This window comes from Rattus norvegicus, chromosome 14 (genome assembly GCF_021556685.1).
Source record: "Rattus norvegicus strain SHRSP/BbbUtx chromosome 14, alternate assembly SHRSP_T2T, whole genome shotgun sequence".
NCBI classification, from domain to species: domain Eukaryota; kingdom Metazoa; phylum Chordata; class Mammalia; order Rodentia; family Muridae; genus Rattus; species Rattus norvegicus.
This window is the reverse complement of record NC_141547.1, coordinates 5,176,837-5,202,484: the sequence shown is the minus strand read 5'-3', so window position 1 is coordinate 5,202,484 and position 25,648 is coordinate 5,176,837. Positions and strand designations below refer to the sequence as shown.

Genomic DNA, 25,648 nt, shown 5'->3' with positions numbered 1-25,648 from the left:
TCTAGGTCTACTTGCTGAAGTCATTGGAGTTCTTTAGAATACATTCTGTGTACCTCACGTGTGAATCGACAAACTTTGGAAGAAAAGTTAAATTAAATCGATTGTAAAAACTTGAATAGCTCTTTAGAGTTCTGCACAATAACTTAAAGTTTAAAAGCAGAAAAAAGCAACGATAATAATTCTACCATCTTATATAAATACATTAATACATTGTTGCTTTTTATTGTCTCTTTGCAAAATATGTCAAAAAATGCGTTCTGCCCACTTTGATAAAACGCTTTGACCAAGAGCAACATGGAGAAGAAAGGGTTTATCTGCTTACACCTTACAACCCATCCTCATAGTCAGCGCAGGAGACCAAAGGCCAGAATCGAGGCAGGGAAATGGAAGCAGGAACTGAGGCAGAGACCCTGGAGGAGTGGGACAGCTTACTGGCTTGTTCCCTTGGCTTCCCAGAATGCTTTCGTAAACAACCCAGGTCACTATCCCCAGTGGTGGTACCACCCACAGTGGGCTGGACCCTCTCAAGCCAATCATCAACCCAGGACCGTGTGCCCAGGGATGGTACCGCCCACAGTGGGCGGGGCCCACAGAGTTGCTATAGAGGCAGGTTGTCATTTGAGGTTAGCTCTTCCCAAGTGACTCTACTTGTGTTCACTTGGCACAACTAAGCAGCTCAAGACGGCTCTCTATAAATGAAACTTCCTTGGTCTGACTTAGTGGAGAAAACATTGCTTCTGGGAATGAGAGCAAAATTTAACTAACGGCTTCATAATTACTGAGATTGGATAAAGTGAGGAACAAAAGGCACGCCTCAATTATTATATTGCTACCAAAGTGTATTTGAATTTCATCCTTTGATTTACACACAGAACATGTTTCTGGCGATCATCAATGATTCCTACTCTGAGGTGAAATCAGATCTGGCCCAGCAGAAAGCAGAAATGGAACTCTCAGACCTTATCAGAAAGGTAGGCTATATCCTAATTCCCACAGTTTATGTAGTGTGTGTGTGTGTGTGTGTGTCTGTATGTATGTATGTATGTATATTATATATAATATATTATATATATTATTTTATATATTTTAATCAGTTCACCAAATAAATGTTGAGTCCTTGAAGTTATTTGAAGGGTAGGTTGCTTTATTTCAGAAATAATTGAAATGTTTTCTTTGGTGGCTAGGCCTTAAATCCTGAGGGTCCTTTTACGGTCTGAATTAGATTCTAGAATAAGCTTTTTGGTTCTTACTTACTCAGTGCTCTGGAGTCCTATGTTCACAACAAACTGTAAGGGTCTCACTTCTATTCCCAGCTCTTCTATCTCAGCGACTCCCCTTTTACCCCCATCCTTCTGTGAGAGCTGTAAAAACCAAAGGAAAAGCTTCTGGATCAAGGCCACAGCTTGTGGTGCCTAAGAATGTCTTTCACACCTTCTCAACAAGTGTGAAATCATTATTGTGAGCTGGAAGGGCAGGATAGGGAAGTGCTTTGTTCTCACCTTGGCTTCATTTGTCTTAAGTCTGAAACTAACATAAAAGTGGGTGAGTAATATAAATACACAGGATGCCCCTCTCATTGCGTAAGGTAGGATCGCCAGCTCCTTTACCACTTTTCTGTTCAAGCCTAAGCCCCCTTGTCTGTGAATTTTGTTTTAGTCCTTTGGTTGAGCCTTGGATTCTTGTCATCTTGGATTCGGCACCACAGTTGACGGTGTTTTACAACTTTGTATTGTGTACATAAGCCCTTCGCACAGCAGAGTTTTGATATTCACAAAGTTCAGTCACTACGTTATTTCATATAGCGTCAGGCCTTGGACAACAGGGCTCAAATTCGTTTGGTCATAAAATACCGTGGGCAACAGCAAGCACCAAGTCCACTGTTGGCTGCGTAGTCCACCGATTACCACTAAGTGACTTGTGTCTTACCCAGTGGCCAGGTTCTGAGCGACCCTTCGCTCTTTTGCTGTTTGGTGGTTCAACATCTCCTCTTTGGTTCCGACACCACCAAGCACTTAGTGTTGCTCTTTCGTCTCCCCTGAGAAGCCACCACATAATTTGTTTAATGACTAGGGGAGGTGGAGAGGCAGCTCCGTGGTTATGGGCACTCGCCCAGAGGATTTGAGTTTGGTTCTCGGAACCCTCCTGGATGCTCACAGCTGATTGTAATTCCAGCTCAGAGATCCTGAGACTCTTCTTCTAGCCTCTACCGCCACCCACACGCCCTTGTCCTTGCACAGGGTTGCTCACACATAAACAAAAGTGATGCCTTTTTAAAAGCAGAAGAATAAAAACCTTGGCTAGGATAAAGAGAATGGGCCAGCAGAGGTAAACACAGAGCAGAGAAACGAGGACGTGAAGGAGTGGGGATTGGTAGGACAAAGACCTGATTGTAGAAGGGAGTCCCAGCCTCCGTCTGACGGAGTCAGGTAAACAGCTAAAACGACCTGGTGAAGATCGGTGTATCACAAAATAAATAAAGCACATTATGATGAAAACATGCTGAGAGAGAATTACCTTTGCAAATAAATATTAGGTTAACTCTGGAGGGGTCTCTTAGTAACTGTCCCATGACTGTGAAGGGACAGCGTGACCAAGGAAACTAGCAGAAAAGCATTTCATTGGGGCTTGCTTACAGTTTCATAGGATGAGTTTATGATCATCACTGTGGGGAATGTGACAGCAGACGGCAGGCAGGCAGGCAGGCAGGCAGGCAGACAGACAGGCAGGCAGGGCAGGCAGGGCAAGCAGGCAGGCAGGGCACTGGAGCAGGAGCTGAGAGCTCGTCATCTTATCAGCTAGTCGGCCTTAGAAGAGAGACTGAGAACTGCGTGAGCTTCTACCTGTCTGTCTACCCTCCAGTGACACGCCAACAAGGCCATGCCAAATAGAGAGGTAACAGTCCTCCCCAGATAGTTTCACCAAGTGTGGACTAAGCGTTTAAATACATGATACAATGGAAGCCATTCTCATTCAAACAGAGGGATACTTTTCAATGAGAAACGAGAAAAAGAAAACATGTTAGGAGCTGATCCCTCTGTGGGGAGGGTATGATAATTCGCCAACATAGAGCAAGTATGCTCAGCTCCCACTGAAGCGAGTGACAGCATCATAGAAGACAAGCCGAGTTCACAATTCTGGATATGTTTACAAAGAAGTTAAACACTTTCATTTCCCCAGCTCTTCGTGGTTTAACTTTCCATGCACTCAGTAAATATTGGGCTTGGTTTTATGTTTCTGCGAATGTGTAATTCATAACCATAGGGATTTTTTAAAGTGTTTTAATAAGGAAATTAAAGGTCATAAAACAACCTATTTAGCTCTTGATTATTCTGTTCACTCTGCACAATTTCAACCTGATAGCCCTGCTTACCATACAAAGCAAGATTTCTCTGCCTTGCTTCTTCTGTCCTGAGCACGAAGCCTGTACTCGCAGTGACTGGCAGGTAATCTACCTCTGACAAATTTCCTCAGGCTTGCCTCTAATTTCTTAAAAGTGCTCAGCGTGATTTCACGGAGTTTCAGAAATGTTTCTTACTACTCTATGGAAACTAAAGGACCCAATGCTGCTGTTCTTTCCTCTGTATTCCGGGGAGCAAACAGCTATGGAGTTCATAGTGGGCTACAAAGAGATATATATGTATCCCTTTGTATTTCAAGTGTCAATTATAACTTCAAATGTCAACCTGCATATGTTAACCTATGGAAGAGGCTCTTAGCTCCCGATTTATTGAAAGACTCTAGTTTTCTTCGGGTTTTTGTAACACACTGAGATTACATTCGTTACTTTCACCAATTCATTGTCCCTGAATAGCCACCGTCCACCAAGCGCCGAACTTTCAATAGTTCCACCGTAACCGAAAGACCAAACCCAAAAGGGGGATAAACAAAAACCATGCCGTTTGTCTTTCTTTCCTTCCTCTTTTTCCAATAGGGCTGCCAAAAAGCACTTGTCAAACTAAAACTTAAAAGAAACACCGTAGACGCCATTTCAGAGAGTCTCCGGCAAGGTGGTGGCAAGCTAAACTTTGATGAACTTCGGCAAGACCTGAAAGGGTGAGGGTCGTGTGCTAATTCTCGGTGATGAGAGGGTGTTTCGGGCCCCAAGGACTGGTAGAACAATGTCTTTCATTTGGGGAAACGGGTATTTTTCTGGAGCACGCCCTATGTCTCCCTCCCGCATTCTGATGTTTCAGTGTTAGGGCTGGACCACAGGCAGAATAAAGTCACTTCATTCTCTCAAGTTCTCTTTCAGGAAGGGCCACACGGACGCAGAGATCGAGGCCATATTCACTAAATATGACCAGGACGGCGACCAGGAACTGACTGAGCGTGAGCATCAGCAGATGAGAGATGACTTGGAGAGAGAGAGGGTGAGAAAGGGGCGGCTGGACACAGCATCTCCAAGTATTAGTCCTTCCTCTCTTCCTCTCTCCCCTACACCCTCAGCCCACACAGCAGGAGCCCACTTGCTCACCTGGCTTACTCATGCAGCTTATAACGTCAATTAGTATAACATGTTGTCGATTCATAAAAAATGTACAGTCCTGATTATGAGCACCCCATCTTCTGCCTGCCCAAGACCTTGGTAAAAAATTTCTGTGAGGTCTTGGTCTATCTGCCCCTAACTGGAAGACCCTCATGTTCTTCAGGAGGACCTAGACTTGGAACACAGCTCTTTACCACGTCCCATGAGCAGCAGAAGTTTCCCCAGAAGCCTGGATGACTCTGAGGAGGAAGACGATGAAGACAGTGGCCATAGTTCCAGGAGGAGGGGAAGCATCTCCAGTGGGGTTTCCTATGAAGAGTTCCAAGTGTAAGTACAAATGTTTCCCCCAGGTTTGTGCTGACCGGGGTCAAAATGAGATGACACGGCTTCTCTTGATGTTAGCCATCTACTTCTTTTCATGACTAATATCATTTCTTTCAAATAAGTTGTATGGTATCTTTCATTCTGGAAATGATCTCCATGATAAGAAGTTAGGGAAGCAGAGAAACATTACCATCCTCCATGTTCCCTCCAGCCAAAATTGTCTTAACAAATCTGAGAGCCCTCATCACCTTTAGCATGTGTGTTGGTGTTTTTATATGTCTTGCAGCCTCTGTCATTGAGTACAGTGTTCATTCTGCCGCTGCTCAGTCTGTCAGTCCCTCGTCTCCTGTTTCTGTGTTGATTTTATGCCTATTTCTAGTATGTAATAATTAAAATATCAATCCACGCTATTGCCGACAACTCTCTGGCTGCCGCCCCCATGGCTATCCCCATGCAGCGGTCTGCAGAACTTCTCACAGAGCAGTTAGCTTGCTGCTGAACTGCTCTATCTTCCCAGCCATCCGACCCCTGAGGCTAGCTGCTCGCCAAACCACTCAGCACTCCCAAATTTCCACAGCTACCTGGGGGCACACCCTCGCCAACCCACACACAGCAGTTACCTTTCCCCTGGAGCTCAGTTGAAATGGAGAACAATCTGAGTTTAGAATCAACAGATAACACACTCACTGGGTGCGGAATCTATTGTCCTAAACTCAGTAACTATTCTATGTTAGAAATCTTCTGGCTGCAGATCCTGGTGGATCCCGCTACCAGATCTAACAATCCCCGGCCCACATTTTGCCTGTTTTCGCTTCCCTCACCATCCAAAAGGAAGTGCCCTCCTCCTGCATTCCCTCTTCCTCTCTAAGACCGGGAAGGCCCACCTCCTCCTTGCTCAGTGATTGGCTTCTTGTCATCTTTATTATCTAATCAATTAATTAGAGAGGATTCTGCTACACCTGTTTACTTGTTTTTGAAAGTGAGGTAATCATATCTATATATCTAATAAGTTATTCATTTATGCCATTAATTCTAGAAGGTTCTGTTTAGAGCAATTTGAAGCTGTTCCCTGCATACATGTTCGTAACAAGTCTCTAATAGATTAGGCCGCCTGTCAGTATGAAATGTTTTCTTTTAAATACATTTTTGTCTAATATTACTGTAGATATTCCGTTCCTCACAGCCGTAATTTGCATGATATTAACATCATTGTCCTTTTATTTTTAACGTCTTGTGTCTTTGATTATAAAATATGTGTCATGTAGGGTTTAGTGAGGTGGCTCAGTGGCTAGAGGTGCCGAGGACCTGAGTGTGAGCCTCAGGACTCACATGGTGCAGGGAGAGCACCCAGTGGCCATAGATTGTCCTTTGATCTCCACACATGCTCCCCAGCATGCACAAGCACGCAGTAAGTAAATAATTTCTAAAGACTAGGCCATGGTAGCCTCATAGAGTTGGATCTCCTTCGGAAATTGCTGTTTTGGTTAGATTGTTTCGCTGTTTGCAGTTTGTCATTATCGATACACTTGCATTTATATCTGCTTTCTGGAGTCATTTGTACTTAATCTTAAGAGATAGAGAAATATTATGCCTGATTATATTTGTTCTTTTTTGTTCTTTCTGTTCATATTATGTATATTTGTGTACATGTTATGCTATTCTAACCATCACCATCTTCAAATTTGTTCTCTGGATTCAGGTTACCACTCAATATAATTTCAGACCCTCCCAGTAAAACTTAACCGTCCCCCACCTCCTTCACCGAGGAGTTGTCAAATATATTACGTTTCTGTTACAGGTCCAACGATCTTGTTATGTTCAGGTCTTACACGGCTGCTTCTTAACCATGAAGGAAGAAATAAGTGGTTCATATTCGCTTTACACTCAGTAGCTACCTTTATTGTTATTCATTTAAAAAAAAATCAGTATTCTGCTGACTGTCATTATGCTTTGAGCCTGAAAGCTTTCCTTAGGGACTTCCCATAAAGACATCTCCAGCAGCGAGTTCTCTCCAGCTTTCTTTACTCGAGCATATTTTATTTCACTCTCCTTTCCTTCAATGTGTCGAATGAGAACGTAGCTCAGGCTGATTCTAGGAACATTACAGATAGATCAACGTTTTCTCGGTGCTGTCATTTCCTCTGCCGTTCTCTCTCTCTACACCTTCACCGTGTGTGTCCAGATGTGCATCTCTGAGCTGATTCTGCCTGCAGTTTTATGAGTGTCTCGGATTTGCGGAGTTTCTCAGCAAACATTATTTGGAGAAATACTGTTCAGGCATTTTTAAATGCCACAGGTTCTCACTTCTCTTTAGTTGTCTTTCTGATTAGTGATTTTCATCTGTCATGTGGTCTCAAGATTTCTATACCTTTGAAAGGACTTAGGTTTTAAAAATAGTTTTGAACCGCTATCCTTATACTGTCATTTGAGAGCTGAGAGTGGTCTCCAGGGCAGACAGCCAGTGGTCGAATACTGGCCCAGCTTGTTCAGCAGCTTTCCTCAACCACTAGGGTCACAGAGAGAGGAGCCTGGCAGGGAGAGTTCAAATTGTTGCCAGTTGACATGTTTAAGGCTTTTAAAAATGCTTTTATTCAAAATAATGAGATGAAAAAGAGCACACTACTAACAGTTTTATTTATTTACAACTATTTCATGAAACATTTTGACACAGTACCATTTGTATTGTATCAATGAGTTATAATTTATTTAAAAGATCTCCTACTGGGGCTGGAGAGATGGCTCAGTGGTTAAGAGCACTGACTGCTCTTCCAGAGGTCATGAGTTCAGTTCCCAGCAACCACATGGTGGCTCACAACCATTTGTAATGAGTTCTGGTGCCCTCTTCTGGCCTGCAGCCACATATGCAGGCATAATGCTGTACATAAAATAAATAAATCTTAAAAAAAAAAAAAAAGAGTTCCTACTGGGTGTTTAGCGTAGTTACTGTTCAGTGTTGTGGTATTAAAAAGCAGCTTCATATATGTGATTTTGTGGCATGTATTGTGACTATGTTTGTAGCACAAAATTACATGCGTGGATTTCCTCTAGAAGTTTTCCTAAAAACGGTACTTGTGACTAAAGGTTGGACATAGATCTTTAAGGCTTTAGACACAATTTTATTGAAAAAAAGAATGGGGGTCATGGCCCCTACCAGCAGCCTGTAAGTTTGCCTCTAAGCCTTATGAACGCTTTAAAGAGTGTTTCGGGTTATCCTATTGGTTAAGAAGGAACTCTGGTGGCGTATCCATTGGAAAAACCAGGTGGGCTGAGAAGACAGAGACTGTGACCGGCTCTGCTCACTGTCGCCCCCTGCAGACTGGTGAGACGCGTGGACCGCATGGAGCACTCCATCGGCAGCATCGTGTCCAAGATCGATGCTGTGATTGTCAAGCTTGAGATCATGGAGCGGGCCAAGGTGAAGAGGCGAGAGGTGTTAGGAAGGCTGCTGGATGGAGTGGCTGAGGTAAGCAGTCTCGAGCTTAAGCTGACAGGCGGACACCCAAGACAGAAGTATTCACCCATGACACTTTTTAATTGGAAGTATTGAAGAGTAAAGACTATTTAAAGTTACATATTATACTTACATATAATACTTAAAGTTACATATTATACTTAAAGTTACAAATTATACTTAATATTAACATAACATTAGTGTACTAAAAGTTACAAATATTGCTTTTGTTCACATTTATTTTCAGATTTTTTCCACCAGTGAGCATAAAGGTAGCCATCGTATTTTGTAACTATTAATCCCATGCTTTTCTTCCTCCATTTGTAGCCTCAGATCAAATAATAATCAGGAGGCATGACTCGTGGTTCCCCTCTGAGAGCGCTGCCATACAGCTGAGGGAACAGTCAATCCACTGGCTCAGAACTGCTATTGTTTACTTTCCTATCTGCAGTCTTACTATAGCTCATTTCAGCTAAAATTTCTAACCCCTTAAATCCCTTGTCAGGATGCGCGCCTGGGTCGGGATAGTGAGATCCACAGGGAGCAGATGGAGCGCCTGGTGCGGGAAGAGCTGGAGCGCTGGGAATCGGATGACGCAGCTTCACAGTCAGGTCACGGTCTAGGCACACAAGTGGGACTCGGTGGCCAGTCGCACCCCAGAAGCTCCCGGCCCCCTTCCTCCCAGTCTGCAGAGGGCCTGGAAGGCGGAGGTGGAAACGGAAGTACCAACGCGCATGCGTAACAATCCACACGTGGTTGTCCGGTATGGTAGTGACAAGTTCGGTATTTATATACCCCGGCTGCATTGTGATGCTGGTCTTTGTGACCAATTGTTATAATTTTCTGCACTTTAATTTATTTTACGTAAACTTAACCCGTGGTTCGAGGAAGGTTGTTTTACTTTTTTCTCATATGAGAAATATAGATGTAAATATTGAGTTCAGAAAGAAGAGAAATTTGAAAGTATACTGAGTTGCTGCCCTATCCGAGTCTATTTGGAAGTTAGGGGAGAAGCGTCACTAGCCTAAGTTTGTGAGGAGCCGCCACAGTCAGCAGCGGCAGGCAGTGCAGTGAGACATGCTAAGGAAAAGCATGGATGGCATTTCTATCCATGGAGGTGCACCTCGGAGCTTACTACATACCAGTCTTCTAAGGAAGGAGTCGTATTTCAGCAACCTTACTGGGGTGCAGAGAATGGATATGTATGTAGCCATTGGGCTAAAATGTTTATGAATGGCTGAGACAGATAGATGCTAAGCGTATCATTTAATTTTTGTGTGATTTAGCTTTTGCTTGAAATTCAGCAAGGAAAGCCCCAAAGATAAACTGAAGGATAAAATGTAGGATTGGAAGAGGCCTTCGATTCTTAGTTTGACTTTTCAATTATTTGTTGGCATAGAAATTTCTGCATTTTTTTTCTTATGTCTCATTTTCAACCAAATTTAATATTAAAATAGCTAATAAGCCAGACATACACTGAATATTTTAGTACGCAATGAAAGTTTTAACTCAGCAAACATGTACATGCGAAGCAGTGTTTTAAGGAAGTTTTGAAGCGCGTAAAAGCCCTGTAAAAGTAAAGGCTTGGTTTGTGCTGTATCTAGAATATAGTTCTCAAATATTCTTAATCTTGTATTTCAGAATGAAATCATATACCACAAATTCAGCTCATTTTTATGCGAGGAGCCTTTGGTATTAAGGGTTTATCTATTTGCAGAAGGGATCAGCTAAAAGTTGACTATCAACGATAGTTTTCATTAAGAGAGGGTCTCACTAAATTTATAGGGGAAATCTATTTCTTCATGTCATTTTTTTGGTCCGTCAAAGACAGGTTTTCACTATATAATCCTGACTTGCCTGGAACTAACTGTGTAAACTTGGCTGGCCTCAGACTCACAGTGGTCCACCGGCTCTCGGCCTCTTAAGTGCTGGGATTAAGGGCCTGTGTGACCACCAGTTGTTGAGTAACTTGGCCCTTAGTCAGCAAGGGGATCAGAAGAAGCAAAGCCAAGCTGGTAGAGAAGCCAGAGGTAGAGAACAAGTAGAAGAGAATCCTGGGCTTAGTGCTGTCCTTTAAATTCACAAGAGTGCATTGTTTTCCTAGAACATAGCAAACCTCCAGCTAACTGCTGAGCGGACAGGTTACTTTCTGCAGGAGCGAGGTGTGCCATGGTTCCCCGATCTGAGGGCTCCATGCCAACCGTTCTCTTTTGAGTATGCTATGCTAGCTTTTTTCTCCCTAGGTGTTAGATTTTGCATTCCAGGGATATCATTGTGTGTATGTATTTATGTATGCGTACTTTGCTGTTACAAGTAAACAAACTTCAATTTGAAGTGCACTCAATATGTGGTATCCATATGTATCGACCATGTGCCATATATCTACTATGGTCACTAGCACGTCTTTAATGATGCTTGTTATTACATCGTCGCTTCTTTTTCATTCAACTTGCAGAACTTTTGTAGAATTCTTTTTTTCCCTTTACATATAAGTTCATATATTTTTCTACTTCAGTCCTGTGAAGCTTATCCCCAATCACTTTTCTATTAGTCTCCCCTCTGTATATGAGGGGAGTTATTACATATACAAGGTTCTTTTGACAATCAACAATTTCTTAACTGTAATAATGTGTACATTACTTAATAAAGACTTGACATGCTACCGTGGTGTAAATACACCTTTGTTTCCCTAAAAGAAGGCTGCCTTTTATCATACCATAAGCCCTGGAAAAGCACCTTACTTTCTGTGTCATGGAATGATACAAGTAACACATTTATATGTTTTTTACACTAAATGTAAATTTTTAGACTCCCAGTTAACCTGTCATACATGGTCCTTTTTTTCTTTTTTTCTCATTACAGAAGTATAACCTGGGACAAAGACTCCAGGACAGGGGGACAGTTGGGACATGTAGGTAACAGGAATGAGGAAGACAGGAAGGGGGAAGCATTAGTAAAGGGCGTGGTAGCGCACTGTTAATGTCGTTGGCTGCTGGAACACTGAGACTCTGAGACATGGTGCAAAGTGCACACTCATTGACTCTACCCTCCAATAATGTGAGGACAAACTTGTAACCCTGAGAGCTGAAAATCAGTAGGCACACCCCACAGGGATACACCGGAAGGCATTTTCCTAGGATATGTAATAGGCATAATCACGCATGGTTCACATCCATGTACTTCCATTTCCCCAAGACACAATGCAGAAAACGAGTGGGCCTGTTTCCTGTGTACAGCGTGAGTCAGTCGCCTGTACAGTGGAGGGGAAAGTAGCCCTTATCTTAGTTACGTTTCTACTGCTACGGTAGCATAGATAACACAACCCCGGCAACTTATAAAGAGTTTATTGGTGCCTACAGAGGATGCGCCCATGACCATCGCGGCGAGGTGTATGGCATCAAGCAGGTAGGCATGGCGGTGAAGCAGTAGCTCAGAGCTTCTGTCTGGTTGGTAAACATGGCAGACAGCTAACTGGGAATGGTGTGTGCTTCGGACACCTCAAAGATCACCCCAGTGTGCGGTAACAACTCCTAATCCTCCCGAAAGTTCTACCAACTGGGGACCATATACAGGAAACCATGTGTGTTCCATATTGCTCACAAAGCTAAACGTTAATCTGCCATGACTCAGCTCCACTCCTGCACATATGGCCAAAGGACACCCTCCTACCGATGCTTGCCTAGCAATGTCCATTTGCTGCTCTATTCACAGCAGCTAAGCGTGAACACCCTAAACGCCTGCAAGCGATGGGCAGCAATGCAGATGTGGTGCAGGCTCACAAAGGGATAATACCCGTCTGTGAGGAAAACGACATCATGAAATTTGCAGGTAAGTGTAGCTCTCACCAGGCTGCAGGCATGAAATGGTTGCTGGAGGAATAAAAATGAACATCATCCCATCGTTGTTCATGAATTATTTTCATGTTGGGGAAAGGCATCTAAATAGAAATAAATGCCCGGAAAGTGACCAAGCCACTTATACAGTACCTGCTGTTATGTGCAAGGCAATGTACTAGATTCTGGTCATGATAAGATTTTTTAAAATGTGGGTCTTTATCTGTCTAGAACTTACTATTGAGACAAAAAAAAATCCCAGTAAGTCATGTTTTTGAGATACATATATGCATACACACACATCTCACTTGATTTTATGTATTTCTGTTGCTTTATGACAAGATGGTTATTTATATACTCATGAGCAATGATTTTATACATACACCACATAATAAGATAACAGAAATGGCAGTTTTTGGAGATAATGTCAAAATGCGAGTTCAATTCTTACTGTATTTGAAACCCCGATGCCTGTTTACATTAAAAAGAATTTTAATCTAGAAATACAAAAGAATTGTAGCCTCTTTTCATAGTGGGTGGGGAGCAAGCCCACAACTAGCATTATCCCAGTTCCCACAGTATGTCCAATAACCATTAAATATTTCCAAGTTTCTGTAAGATGCATAAAAAAAAAGTTTTATGAATAACCTTAAGGGTTTTGTTGGGAACAGATTTTGACAGCAGTGTCTATAGTGAGCAGGTATTTTAGTCATCTTTCCCTAGCTCATGGCTTGTTTTGTAGTCTTGAGACTCAACATACTTGCCGTAAACTGACTTTTACCATAACACACCAGATCTTCCACCAGTTGAACCACGCCATTTCAGAAAGCTCGCAGAATTATTTGGATTTAGCATTCACTTTCAAATGAAACTGCGAGTGCACACAATCACCTAAGCAAGGTATTTTCTAACAAAAGTGCAGTCATGACTCAAGGCCTCAGTTTCCCCCACTCAGCCTGCCGTCAAAGTGCGGCCGCGCATGCGCAGAGGACACGCCGCACCGCTGCTGTCCCTCGGCAGTGACGTCAACCGAGCGCCGAGGAGATCCCGACCCGTTTTCCACTGTTCTGTGAAGTTGGCCGTGTATCGTTGGTGTCCCTGTCGAGTTGGGTCAGGAGGGCGCGGAGCAGCGAAACCCTTCCCGAGCTGCGGTGAGGAAGCGGTTTCCGGTGGCTGGAGTGGGGAGGCACGAGCTGACGCGGCCGCGGACGGCGACACCGGCCGAACGCGAGCGGTGAGTCGGCATGGCGGCCCCCGGGCGAGCGGGCGGACTGCGGCCTCTGTCCGGCTCGGCGGCGGCTCGGCGTGCCGGGCTGTGCTGACACACGTAGGGGAAAGCTGCGGACCCCCGAGTCTTTCCGGAGCATTCTCGAAGCGAACAGGCTATTAATGAGCTCTGGTGTCACGAGGCGCTTCCTCAGCCCGACGTTTGGTGGCTCCCGTGAGCTTCACAGGGCACACAAAACGCCCGCCTGGCCAGCAGTAGGTGGTTTCTGGACCGCGAGCTTCGAAGAGATTAACTGTGTCTCAGGTGCAGTAAACTCAGGATCTGGAGCGAAAGGGGTGAAGAGTTGAAAGCATTACCAGGAATGGCTCCAGTATACCTCATCCGGTTGTAATAAGTAGTTCTCTGCAATATTCTGAAGCTGTGGAAGTGCTGGGGACGGGAGAGGGGGTACGATTAGATTAAGAAAAAGGACAGGGTGCCAGGATTTTAGAAGTGTGTTTTGCCATCCCTACGTTTGCCCGCAGAATCTACCCTCAGACATTTAGAGCCAGTAGGAGATTATTTTTCAGGATGATATTTATAACCAAAATCAGAATATTATCAACTGTGTTAAATTGTCACTGGATATTATTGTTAATTCTTCCCCCAGTTCAAGAAACTTAGACAAGGTGCTTGGACAAGAACGTTGATTGTTTATAGAGTACTAAAAACACTACAGTATGCTTTAAAGAAACTTGAAGGCTCGTCTCCATGATATGCCCAAATATTTGACAGAAGTTATTCTTTTGGATGCCTTTCAGAAGACGTTTTAGTCTTAAAGACTCATATAAGTATTCACATGCTTTATTTCAAGCTAAAATTGGGATGATAGCTTCTTCATACTTAACAGTCATTTTGATATCAGCCAGCTTTGTAGTTCCAAAGAGCAAGACTATGGGAAACCATATTTCCATTTCAGTTAATAACAGGAGGCAAAGTTGCAGTCACACCAAAAATAATTTTTTGTTTGGGTCAACATGAGGAACTGTATTAAAGGGTCACAGTATTAGGAAGGTTGAGAACTGCTGGCATAAATGTAAATGAAAACACAAAAGAAATTAAAAGAAAGCACATCACAAAATAGAGAAAAGGATAGTTAGCCAGATAAAGCATTCTGGTATTGTGAAAATAAACCATGTAGGCCAAGTTTAATTCCCACCACTGCCAGTATGGAGAGGCATGCATGTGTGTATCAAGTATTATATGGAGTACAGGGGGTTCTCATCACTTAGCATAGTTCTAAACCATTAAACCAAACCACAGTAAAGAAGCTTGAATAGTTACGGATTCGACAACTCCATGCTATATTGAACAGATACCTAATTTGATACTGTAAAGTGTACTCGTTAAGAAACTTCTGGACCTTTCCTGGAGAATGAAATTATTAGAAAGGTGCCAGGGTTAGGTACAAGATGACTGTTTTATACAGTCTAACTAATCACCCATACGTTTGTTTGCTTGCTTTTAAATTCACTTTACATCCCTATGGCTGTCCTCTCTCCTGGTTTCCACCCCCCACAGTTTCTCCACCTCACCCCTTCTCCCCTTCTCTGAGTGGAGCACCTCCCCCATCCCCAGCCCCCTAACCCTGGCACATCAAGTCTCTGCAGGGTTAGATACTGCTTCTCCCACTGAGACCAAACAAGGCAGCCAAGACCCCACAGACAGGTAACAGCTTTTGGGACTGCCCCTGCTCCAGTTCTTCAGGACCAACATGAAGTTGCATATTTGCCTGGTGCTGGGGGGCTTAGTCCAGTCTGTGTATGGTTTTTGGTTGGTGGTTCAGTCCCTGAGAGCTTCTTAGGGTCCAGATTAACTGTTGGTCTTCCTGTGGGGTTCCTATTCCCTTCAGGGCCCTCAATTCTCCCCCCAACTTTTCCCTAAGAGTCCCCAAACTCCATCCAGTGTTTGGCTGTGGGTCTCTGCATCTGACTGAGTCAGCTGCTGGGTGGAGTCTCTCAGAGGACAGCCATGCCAGCCAGGCTCCTGTCATGCAAATCCTTTTGGGTCTGGGTTACCTCGCTCAGAATGATATCCTCAAAGTTCGTCCTTTTGCCTGCAGAATTCTTGAAGTCCTGGTTTTTAGTAGCTGAATAGTATTCCTTGTGTAGATGTACCACATTTTCTTTATCCTTTCTTCAGTTGAGGGATATCTACGTTAACTTGTTTCCAGTTCTGGCTATTACGAATAAAGCTGCTATGAGCATAGTTGAGCAAGTGTCCCTATGGTATAGTGGGGTGTCTTTCGGGTATATGCCCAGGAGTGGTCTAGCCGAGTCTTGAGGTAGAAGGTTAGGGTTATGTTTAAGAAAGGTTAGTGATAGAGTTTGAAACTCTTACCAGTTATGTTCTTTCAGTAGGTACTCTCAAATTTGGAGTTTTCAGTTCAATACTAAGTTTATCATGCATAAGCACTGCCTAGGTTGTCCATCCTAAGCTTCCCTTCCACCCAGAAGGCATGGCCATATAGGTGACTTCTGAGACCTCTGTTCACACCTAACCAAGTCTTCCGAGATGCTTATCTCAGGGCGTGAGTGAACGTCTTTGAGGTCTGTTTACTTTGAGAATGGCGTTAACATAGCAGTTTCCTTTTGCTGACAGCTTTGCTGTTTTCTTTATGTCCCTCTATTTTGGCTTTTGGTTTGCTTTCCTGAAAACACTATTAATGAACCATTAAATTTTAGTTGCCTCTCATTGCCAGAATGAACTTGTCCCTGTTACTGGCCTGATCTGTTCCTACTGTGGAGGAATAATGATTAACAGAGTCGGGTTATAAAGCAGCAATGAAAATAATCTTATAATGCAAAACAGTTGATTTGTAATTTTATTTGAAAGGTTCATTAACATAGTTGCAGACAAAGCATCATTTATAAAATATATAACAAACCTTTAAGAACTCATTTTTTGTGATCCTTCTACATTCAACTTCTTTTTCATCATTTTTCTTATCAGAAGGTATATTCCCTTTATAACCATTTATTTTTCTTTCTTCCTTAGTTCTGTCTTTAAATTTACATTTTGAAGCATTGCTTACACATTTAGTGAATTTGGACACAATTATATTTTAGCACCAAAATAATTCACTTTACATATTTTCCTAGATTTCTGATTAAAATGTAGCTACTTTCTTTTTATAGTTTTTGCCATTAAATTGAATGTTATTTAGAATTTGTAACTGTCACTTCTTAAACCCATGAAAAAAACTATTTAAAACTTGTTCTCTTAGAAACAGTTTATAAAAGCTCATTAATGTAAACATGTATCTTCCTTTCATAGAATTAAGGAGCCAAGATGCCTCAAATATGTATTTAGCCATTGATATTTTAGCATTTCAATTTAGAGCTGATTCAAATATTTTTACCTCTATTACTTTTTTTTTTTTCAGATAAAGTGGTTCTTTTAGTACAGTGTTTTTTGATGTCCTGTTTATCCTACTCCCACCCTTTCTTTTTCCTTGTTCTCAAATGAACATTTTGACGTTTACATTCCAGTTAGGTCTACCTGAAACAGAAAACTCCAGATGATCTTAAATAACAAAAGAGTCAACAGAAGAAACAGAAAAGCTGTTTACGTGTTAACCCTACAAATTATAGTTTAAGTAATGTCTTAGAGGTGTTCGTGGTCAAACAGAATACTAAATTAGATGAGAGAAACAGAAAAGAATTTACCAGAAAAGGGGTAACTAACATAACAAGTTGAATGATTTAAAAACTTGCAGGAGAAACCCTTTTGGAAAAGTGGGGTGCCTTTGGGAACTGCCAGCAAAGCTACACATGCTGTGGGCACCAAAGCTACACATGCCGTGAACATTTTACTTGAGAACCTTCCCCTTTTTCACATGCTTAGTCAGCATACAAACTGCCCAGCACCTCTAGCTCTTCAAAAGGCCTCTGCATCTGCATGTGTGCAAGGTAAATCTTGTCTGCTCTTGTCAGTCTGTGTCTACTTATGTGAGCTTGCAGGTTCCCACCCACTGGACCTAAGTCTTAACTTAACCCACGCTCTACCTACCCATTACCTCTCTCTCAGTCCCTGCACCTTGGTGTCATGCTCTCTCCTCTGATTCTTCCCACAGAGACTCTCTTTGTTGGAAGTCCTGTCTTTCCTCTCCTGCCTCAGTTATTGGTCATTAGCTCTTTATTAAACCAGTCAGAAGGTGAGGGAGGTCTGAATTTTCAAAACACTGAGGCAGGTGGTGATCCATGAAAACAACAGCTGAGTCCTGAGCAGTGCTCAGCAGTTCTCCGATGACACAGAACTCAGCATTTGAATAACAAAGACAGCCTTTACACAGTGCACAAACATTACCCCAGTACATGAAAACCACAGTAATATAGCTTCCTCATTTATAAAGATAGGTTAAATAAACTCTAGGATATAGTCCTGCTAAGATTGAAGAGTAGAGCATGAGAGTTAGGTAGAAAGCATTTCATCATTCTGGTAAAACCAGAAATTAGCAGGTAGAATGTTCCTTGGAGGCTGAAGCAGCTGAGGCAAGAAGTTTGAGGTCACTGGGTCGGACACAGATTTAGCCCTGGTATTCCACAATATGACACATGACCATTAAACATGAGAGTCATGTCGTGGAAGTGGAAAGGAGAATTGCATTTGTTTTCACTTATGAAATAACAGATTACTAAGTATATTAAAACACCATCTACTCTGTAACATTTTTTATGATCAAGACTTAAAGCTAGTTAAGCTCTGTTTAGGTTACAAGAGGCTAAATTAGTGTCAGCCATCTGGACTCAGCTGAAGGATTGTACCTGAAGCTGCTTCCAATCAGAGTCCAGTTGTAGGTGGAATGAAGTTCCATTTGATGTTAGCACTAAAGTCCCTATGACTATGAGGATTGTCCACTAGCCCAGCTGCCCCAGTGTCTCCAGGCTTCCAGCATTTTCTCCTAAGTAATCCCCCTCACCTTCAAAACAAGTTGAGTTCTTCTGAAAAATGGAATTTCTCTGGCTTCTAGTTTTTGCCTCTAAAGGTGTTTATGTGATTAAATCAGGACTACCTTTATAATCTCACCTTTGCAGAACTGACTGATTTAGAGTATTAGTTGCAACTGTAAAACCCTTCTGGTTAGTCTATTAGTGTTTGATGAAATAACTAGAGGATGTTCTTGGACAAGAACTGTGGTGTGGTGTGGTGGTAAATGCCTGTGAGTTACCAGTATTTGAGAAGCTACCGTGGGTACCACTAGAGATAGCAAGTTTAGCACCAACCAGGGCAATACAGAGACTCCTTGAAAATAACAAAAGCACAAGGGATGTGGATGACAGCACACAAATAAACACTGAGTGGACTATAGGTGCCATTTAGCAGTGTGTGCCCAGCTTTCAGGGCCTTGCATTCATAGGTGCATGCTTGCAAATGCTCAGAAGAAACTGAATTTAAAAAAAAAAGTTCTGTAAAGAGCCAGCTTGTTTTTCCCTTTATTATCACCGATCTATGGGGGTGATTGTTTCCAATTTTGTTTTAGTCTCCAGGATACCACTTTATTCAGTGCAGAATGCCTTTCAGCCCATCCATACCTTTCCCATATGCTCCCTCAAGTAACTGCATTGTGAGTTGTATTTATAATCCACTCATTAGGGTTGAACTCACTTCAGATGCTTCATGGATATATAATTACCAGAAGTACATTTTGTGTTTGTATTTTTTTTTCTTGTCTCAAGTTTATTTGTAAAAAACAGCATAGGACACTGGTCATCTGCAAATAGTTTGTAGGTAGGTGTGGATAATATGTAATTATGCACATGTGTAGTATGTGAATGTACAAATATATAACTAAATAATGATTAAAATGATTTTAAAATTAGTTAGCAAGTCTAAGGAAATGACTCATTGGTTAAGAGCATGACTACTCTTCCAGAGGACCTGGGTTCATCTCGGCACCCATATGGTAGCTCACAACCATTTGTAACACCATTTCTGTTGTGGTTTGCCCTGGAGTTATGTGTATTTTGATGTTAATTCCCCTGCCCCAAGGACAGCTGCCTAGTCACATACTCAGGACTCAGGTGACTTCACCAGAACCTTCTCCTCACTCCCCATTGAATTTGTAAAATACAGGTGATGGGCAGGTACAGGATAGAAAGAGGCCTGTCATTGGAGGAGAAGAAAGGATGGGCAGGAGAGGAGTTTGAAGGAAGAGGAGGAGACTGGAACAGAAAGGAAGGAGAGGGGAGAGGGGAGAAGCCATGGCAGGTGATGTTAAGATTCCTCTCTGTGTATTTACAGGTTGTTATTAATGTTCCTAAGGGATGGATGGTACCGGGCTTTGTATGTTTAGGTGAGCAATTATATCTTACCAATTGGGTCAAAGATTATTGTGTTGTGTGTTCTTTTATGTGACGGTTTGAGTGTAGGAAAATGTGCGACAGGAGGAGACACTGGGCCGCCGCGGAGTTGGGATGTGTTTCCGCCAAGATGTCTTGGGGTACTGCAGTGTGAACCTAGGTAAAAGACAGCCATACTTTTTTTATTTTTTACATTCTTACAACACGTTTCCAGCTTCCCCCCCCCCACTTGTAGGCACTGCACACACATGGCACACAGATATGTATATATGTGCAGCCAAAACACCTATACACATAAATAACTTTTAAAAATTAAGTAATTAAGTTCACTTTTAAGTAAGAGAGTGACAAAACTCATTGAAGTTTTAAGAGGATAACAGTTGTGGTGGCACATGTGGGTAGGATTTGCTGAAGGAGGCAGAGGTAGGAGGATAGTGAATTTCAGAATATCCTGGGCTAATATTAGCTGGTTGCTGGTGGCACACACTTTTAATCCTAACACTCAAGAGGCAAAGGCAGGTGGATCTCTGAGTTCGAGGCCAGCCTGGTCTACAGAGCTAGTTGAGGACAGCCAGAGCTATACAGAGAAACACTGTCTCAACAAAAAAAAAAAAAAAAAAAAGGAAGGAAAAGAAAAGAAAAGTGGAAGAGGGAAGAGGAAGAAGGAGGGAGGGAAAGAAAGAGAAAGAAATAAAAAGAAAAATTTAGAGGGTAACTTGGAATGCTTTGTGGAGTCCAACTTAAATAGAAAGCCCTATCCTTACATCAGTTAGGATCCTGGGCACTGCTTCTAAATTAAATTAAATATCAACTCCCATAGGATATTCTATACTCATATCACCTTCAAGATAAATTTAAAATCTGTAAGCAGATGAGCATTTCACCTCATGATCTTGAATCACCTTCTAAGGTAACCCTGTAAACACTTGAACCTCATCGGTTTCATGGTGATTCTCATAAAGGCTTCTAGATCAAATCGTTCCTTCCTTTCACCTTAAGACCTCCGGGAAAGTGCATTAGACAACATCTACTGAAGCACTGTAGACTCTTCAAGACCATTGCAAAGGAGCACTCAGTAGGATCTGCAGTGAAGACAGGTTGAGTAGACTTAATTCCAGTTTGGGATGGACAAGGGGAAATTTATAGCTAAGAATCAGAGTTGAGGGGTTAGTGGAAGAAAAATGCCTAAGGGACATTTTGTCCACACTGACTTTTAAAACTCTTTGAAAACATCCAAGAGTAATTAGATACCTCTTGGGGAATAGTGGGAGATAAGGAATCTGCCCTTAATGTGGTGGTGATCAGATCTCAAGAATCGTTTCTAGGGTTCTTACTAGCCTGATTTCACAGAGTTCTTTGCTGAGCTGAATTTTTTAAAGGAAGGTTACATGTGGCTTAGGAAAAGAAAATTTAGGTGTCTAAAGAGGGGGGAAATCATTGTCATTCTTCATCCTGGTAGATAAGCTCAGGGGTCATATCAGGGAGAAGCTTTGTGAACCCCCCGCTTTAGCTGTGCTGCTGTTCTGGGCCCACTCTGACAGATGTCTTCACCCTGGAGTGCCAGGTTGCTTCATATATCTGTGATCCTCACAGGAAGAGAAGAGTAATGTTTGCATGTTACACAGTCCTGGCATGTAGAACTTCTTCCTCACTGTTACAACCATTGCCCCGTTCTGTTCTGCTCAGTAGTGTTTCTTAAACATTCATACACACATCTGTTCCTGAAAGAACATTTAAATATGCCCAAGTGTAGGAATTATTTGACTTATATGTACTCTGTGATCATACATGTTCTATTTAGTCCATAGAACACCCTCAAATGTGTGCCCTTATTTTATGCCTACACATTTCTGTGGAATATGGTACAGTGTAAGACTGCCTAAGAAACATGGTTTTCTGTACAGAGACAGCTTCATTTCATGACACGAGATCTATGCTCTGAGATGAAGATGTGTTGGAGCTTCTGTTTTTTTACTGAAGCAGATTTTTATAGCATTTGAGGTTTCCTCTTTGACCCATAAACTATTATGAAATTTTTTTAAAAAATTGAGTAGCTTAATTTTGCATATATATGCTTGATTACCCTTCTATTAGTTAAATTTAGAACATATGACATATACATACTGTCTTTCATTGCTTTGTTTTATTTGAGAAGTTTATTGGTTTACAATAGGGATTGACTGTGTCTTGAGTTCTAGAAACCAGGCACCAGCAGAGTTTTGCTATCTACTAAGGCTGAAAAGGAACCTGGACCCCCTTCTGGCCTCTTTCTAGTGTCCAGTATTGGGGCAATCCTTGGTGTCTGTGCTGTGTGGCTTGAACACTGCAATCCTCTTGTCTTCCTGTGGCATCTCCATGTGTCTACTTCTTATGACCATGCTCTTAAAACATATCTACCCTGTTGATGTTCAACTTTAGGGCTTTCCTTGTGCTCCCTTTGTGATCTAATATGATCAGTTTATAAACCTTGCACATACTTGAGGAAATATAAGTGATCTTTTTTGGTCACTACAGATGGACCATCCTTCATACATAATACTTAGAGCCAGAAGTATTTGGGATTTTTGGAGTTTACCCAGATTTTGATACAGTTGCATATACTTGATCTATCTTACAACTTGTACCCAAATTCTTATGTGCCTTATATACAAGGTAATTTTATGCAATGTTGTAGTATTTTTGTGCATGAAATAAAGTTTGTGTTGTGTATTTTTTTTTCATTTGGGCATTTTCATTAATTAGCAATAAACAACTTTTCAGACTTTATGGCAAATTCACATTTCTAATTTGGTGCCTAGGGATCCACAGAATATATGTAGCCAAGTTACATAGGTAAATGTTTATTAATGTCTAACTCCTTTACATAAACACCTTGTCAAGACCGAGAGACAGCGTTATTGATAGTGTGCCTTTGTAATTTTTCTTATACTACTAGCAGGTGTTTTTAAATGTGTCTTTTTTTAAAAAATGTGCCTTGATGCTTTGTTCAATATATTAAGAATTCCTGGTAATCAAATCACAATTCTATGATAGCACATCAAATAGTTTAAAAACATTTTATTACTTTTTTTAATTGTACATTTATATGTAATGTATTTGTGGAGGAGACCAGAAGAACATGTAAGATCCCCAAGAGCTTGAGTTACGTGTAGTTGTGGCTCACTGGAAATGAGTGGTGGGAATCCAACTCAGGTCCTCTGAAGCAGCAGCAAGGATTCTTTTTTAAGATTTATTTATTTATTATGTATAAGTACACTGTCGCTGTCTTCAGACACACCAGAAGAGGGCATCGGATCCCATTACAGATGGTTGTGAGCCACCATGTGGTTGCTGGGATTTGAACTCAGGATCTCTGGAAGAGCAGTCAGTACTCTTAACCACTGAGCCAACTCTCCAACCCATAGCAAGGATTTTTAATTACTGAACTGCTTCTCCGGCCCCAGTATGAAATAGCTTGAATCAAAATCAGTACTTATCATATCGTTTTATCTAATGAGTATAATATCACTTAACTTATTTAAAAAAACATTTTGTCCTTAATTTTTTTTAAGATTTGTTTATGTTTTTTACATAAGGTGTCTGTTTTAAATGAACATAAAAGTTTTAAAGATGCTTTTTTCATTTTTAATTCATTATTGGAACTTGGTCATCTAATAACTGTTTAATCTGTTCACATTCTATACTTTATAATCATTAATCTGTTATTTTTCATTTTCATTTTCTTACAGTACTTTGATTTTTTTATTCATGTGATTGACATTTACAAAATACAATTTTATAACTTATTAAATATTCATATACATATTTTTTCAACAGTAGGAATAAAGATAGTCTACGGTATGCTAGCTATTTTGAAGTGATTGACTGTGTTTGTGTTTGAAAGCTGCTTCCATTAATTTAAGTGCTGCTTGTTTTAATAACCTGTGTTTTAGTGTATATTCTTTTGGATTTCATTGTGGAGAAATGGAAATTCAAGTGTTAAAACAAGAATTAAATAAAGAATAATGTCATCTGTGAAACATGTGTCTGTTACCTGACGTTTAGTAGTATTCCTTTTGGTTTCATTTAAATTTATTCCACACTCTTACTTTGTCCTTCACATTGCATTTAATGGGATTTTTTTTTCATCCAGAAGTCAACTGAAAACCTTCTGTTTCAATTGACACTATGCAAATACACTTACATTTCTTTGTTTGGGCTGCACCAAAGCTCTTAATAACCTTATTCTAACTTTCTATAAAACTCAGGTTAATCTCAGGAGTGTTAACAACTGTTCAAGATCTCAAGACACAAACACATTGAGCCAGAGGCAAATAGATATCCAAGATGGAATGCAGTTGGCATATAAATTGTTTGTCATCATATCTTGTGCCTCTCCAACGCTATCTACCTTGGATGTAGGAAAGAGCTGTTCCTGACTTGTGTGCAACTGTCATTCACCCATATGTGGGACTTCTCAGAACCTGGCTCTGGACAAAGTTGAACCTCTAATAAGTTTTTCATCTGTTCACATTCCATGCCTTGTAATAATTAATCTGTTGTTATTACATAGGGTGAATTCAGGTCCTTTAAATAACCAAGCTTCTCTGCTTGTGCAGCAGAGTGTGCTGCAATCAAACAGAGCTCTCTCTTCCCTCTGAAAGCCCTGGAAGGTCCAACAGACTCTAAGAATTTCAGCACTAGAAACAGTCTAAAACGTGAAAGGAAAAGAAAACATTTAAGATCACTACTTTCTGATCTATTTCTGTATTTGCACATGTCTACCATATTTAAAAGTATTTTAAAAATCATTTTAACAATAAACTCACAGGAAGCCCTATTACAATTAGTAATAATTCATCCATTATGGTTTCACATTAATTGAAGTAATCTTAATCATTTAGTTGATGTTGAAAATTCATCGGGTCTTACTCCTTCAACTCTTCACCCTTCTAATGACTCAACCTTCCTAATGCTACAACCCTTTAACACAGTTTCTCATGCTGTGGTGACCCCAACCATGAACTTCTTTCATTGCTCCTTCGTAACTGTAGTTTTGCTACTGTTATGAATTGTAATGTAATCATCTGATATACAGGTTATCTGATGTGTAACCTCCAAAGGTGAGGTCATGACCCCCAGCTTGAGAACTGCTTCTCTAGATCCACACAAGGCTTCTGCAGAGGGTATAGTATCTATGTCTATTCCTCCATGAGAGCTGGATGGCAAAATACCTGGGGCTAATATGAGCTCTTCTAGAGGGACAAATGAACTGTAGGTTATGTTTATGACTTCTATCTCACAAGTGGAAATAGTGACTCCTGCATAAATTGTTAATTGTTTTTATTTCCATATCAGAAAATTCTATCAAGTAGATAATTGTTCTATTTTCTAGAAGAGGAAATTGAAACTCACTTAGGTTCATGTAAGCAGTAGGTACATGACCATATGTCAAATCTGTATCTTCATGTTATCTTCCTGCTTCCTTCTTGGTTCATTCATTATGAACTGAGAGTGTTTGTGGCTTGGGTTAGAGATTTCCACACAGAATTTGATCAACAGACAGGAGGCAAGTGGGTATTTGTCAGTAGGCCTCCTCCAGAAAGGAAAAAGATAATGAATCAATGTAGTAACTAAAGTGATGTGGTAGAGTTGAGTGTACCAATAGGCAGAGAGGCATTTGGGGATGGTAGCACTTCCAATCTTGAGGTGGACCAGAGAAGAATGTCATGGTGTAGCTACAAGGAAGCAAAGATTTTCCAGTAGCCATGGCCACAGAAATCAGAGGATCTCAGGTGGTAGACAGGAAGGAGTTATTCTATCTCCGGGAAAGAATGGAGAATTCACCTGTGGAACTGAGAAGCAGTTCTCCCTTAGTGTTTGTAGGGAAAGTAGGCAGATCAAGCACAGGTTCAGGATGAGATGGCAAGGCATTTGTGGAGTTCTGACAACAGCCTCCTCAGCAGCCACAGGGTCTACTCAATGGTCTGTCAGAGTCACTTGTTT

General features: G+C 41.3%; 2 protein-coding genes across 21 annotated transcripts in view; both read left to right on the top strand.

Moving 5' to 3' along the window:
* Pkd2 (polycystin 2, transient receptor potential cation channel) overlaps positions 1–10,937 on the top strand; it is a 43,225-nt gene extending 32,288 nt beyond the window's left edge. The window contains 6 exon segments of the mRNA NM_001191934.1: positions 873–971; positions 3,932–4,053; positions 4,253–4,370; positions 4,650–4,813; positions 8,126–8,273; positions 8,767–10,937. Of these exon segments, the coding sequence (NP_001178863.1) occupies positions 873–971; positions 3,932–4,053; positions 4,253–4,370; positions 4,650–4,813; positions 8,126–8,273; positions 8,767–9,003 (888 nt within the window). The 3' untranslated portion in view covers positions 9,004–10,937.
* A 2,172-nt stretch (positions 10,938–13,109) lies between these two features.
* Positions 13,110–25,648, top strand: part of Thoc2l (THO complex subunit 2-like) — a 38,036-nt gene continuing 25,497 nt past the window's right edge. For 19 of the 20 annotated variants that reach the window (XM_087584310.1, XM_087584305.1, XM_087584295.1 and 16 more), the window contains exon 1: positions 13,110–13,328. The gene's annotated coding sequence lies outside the window, so the exon portion shown is untranslated. 20 annotated transcript variants of the gene reach the window in all.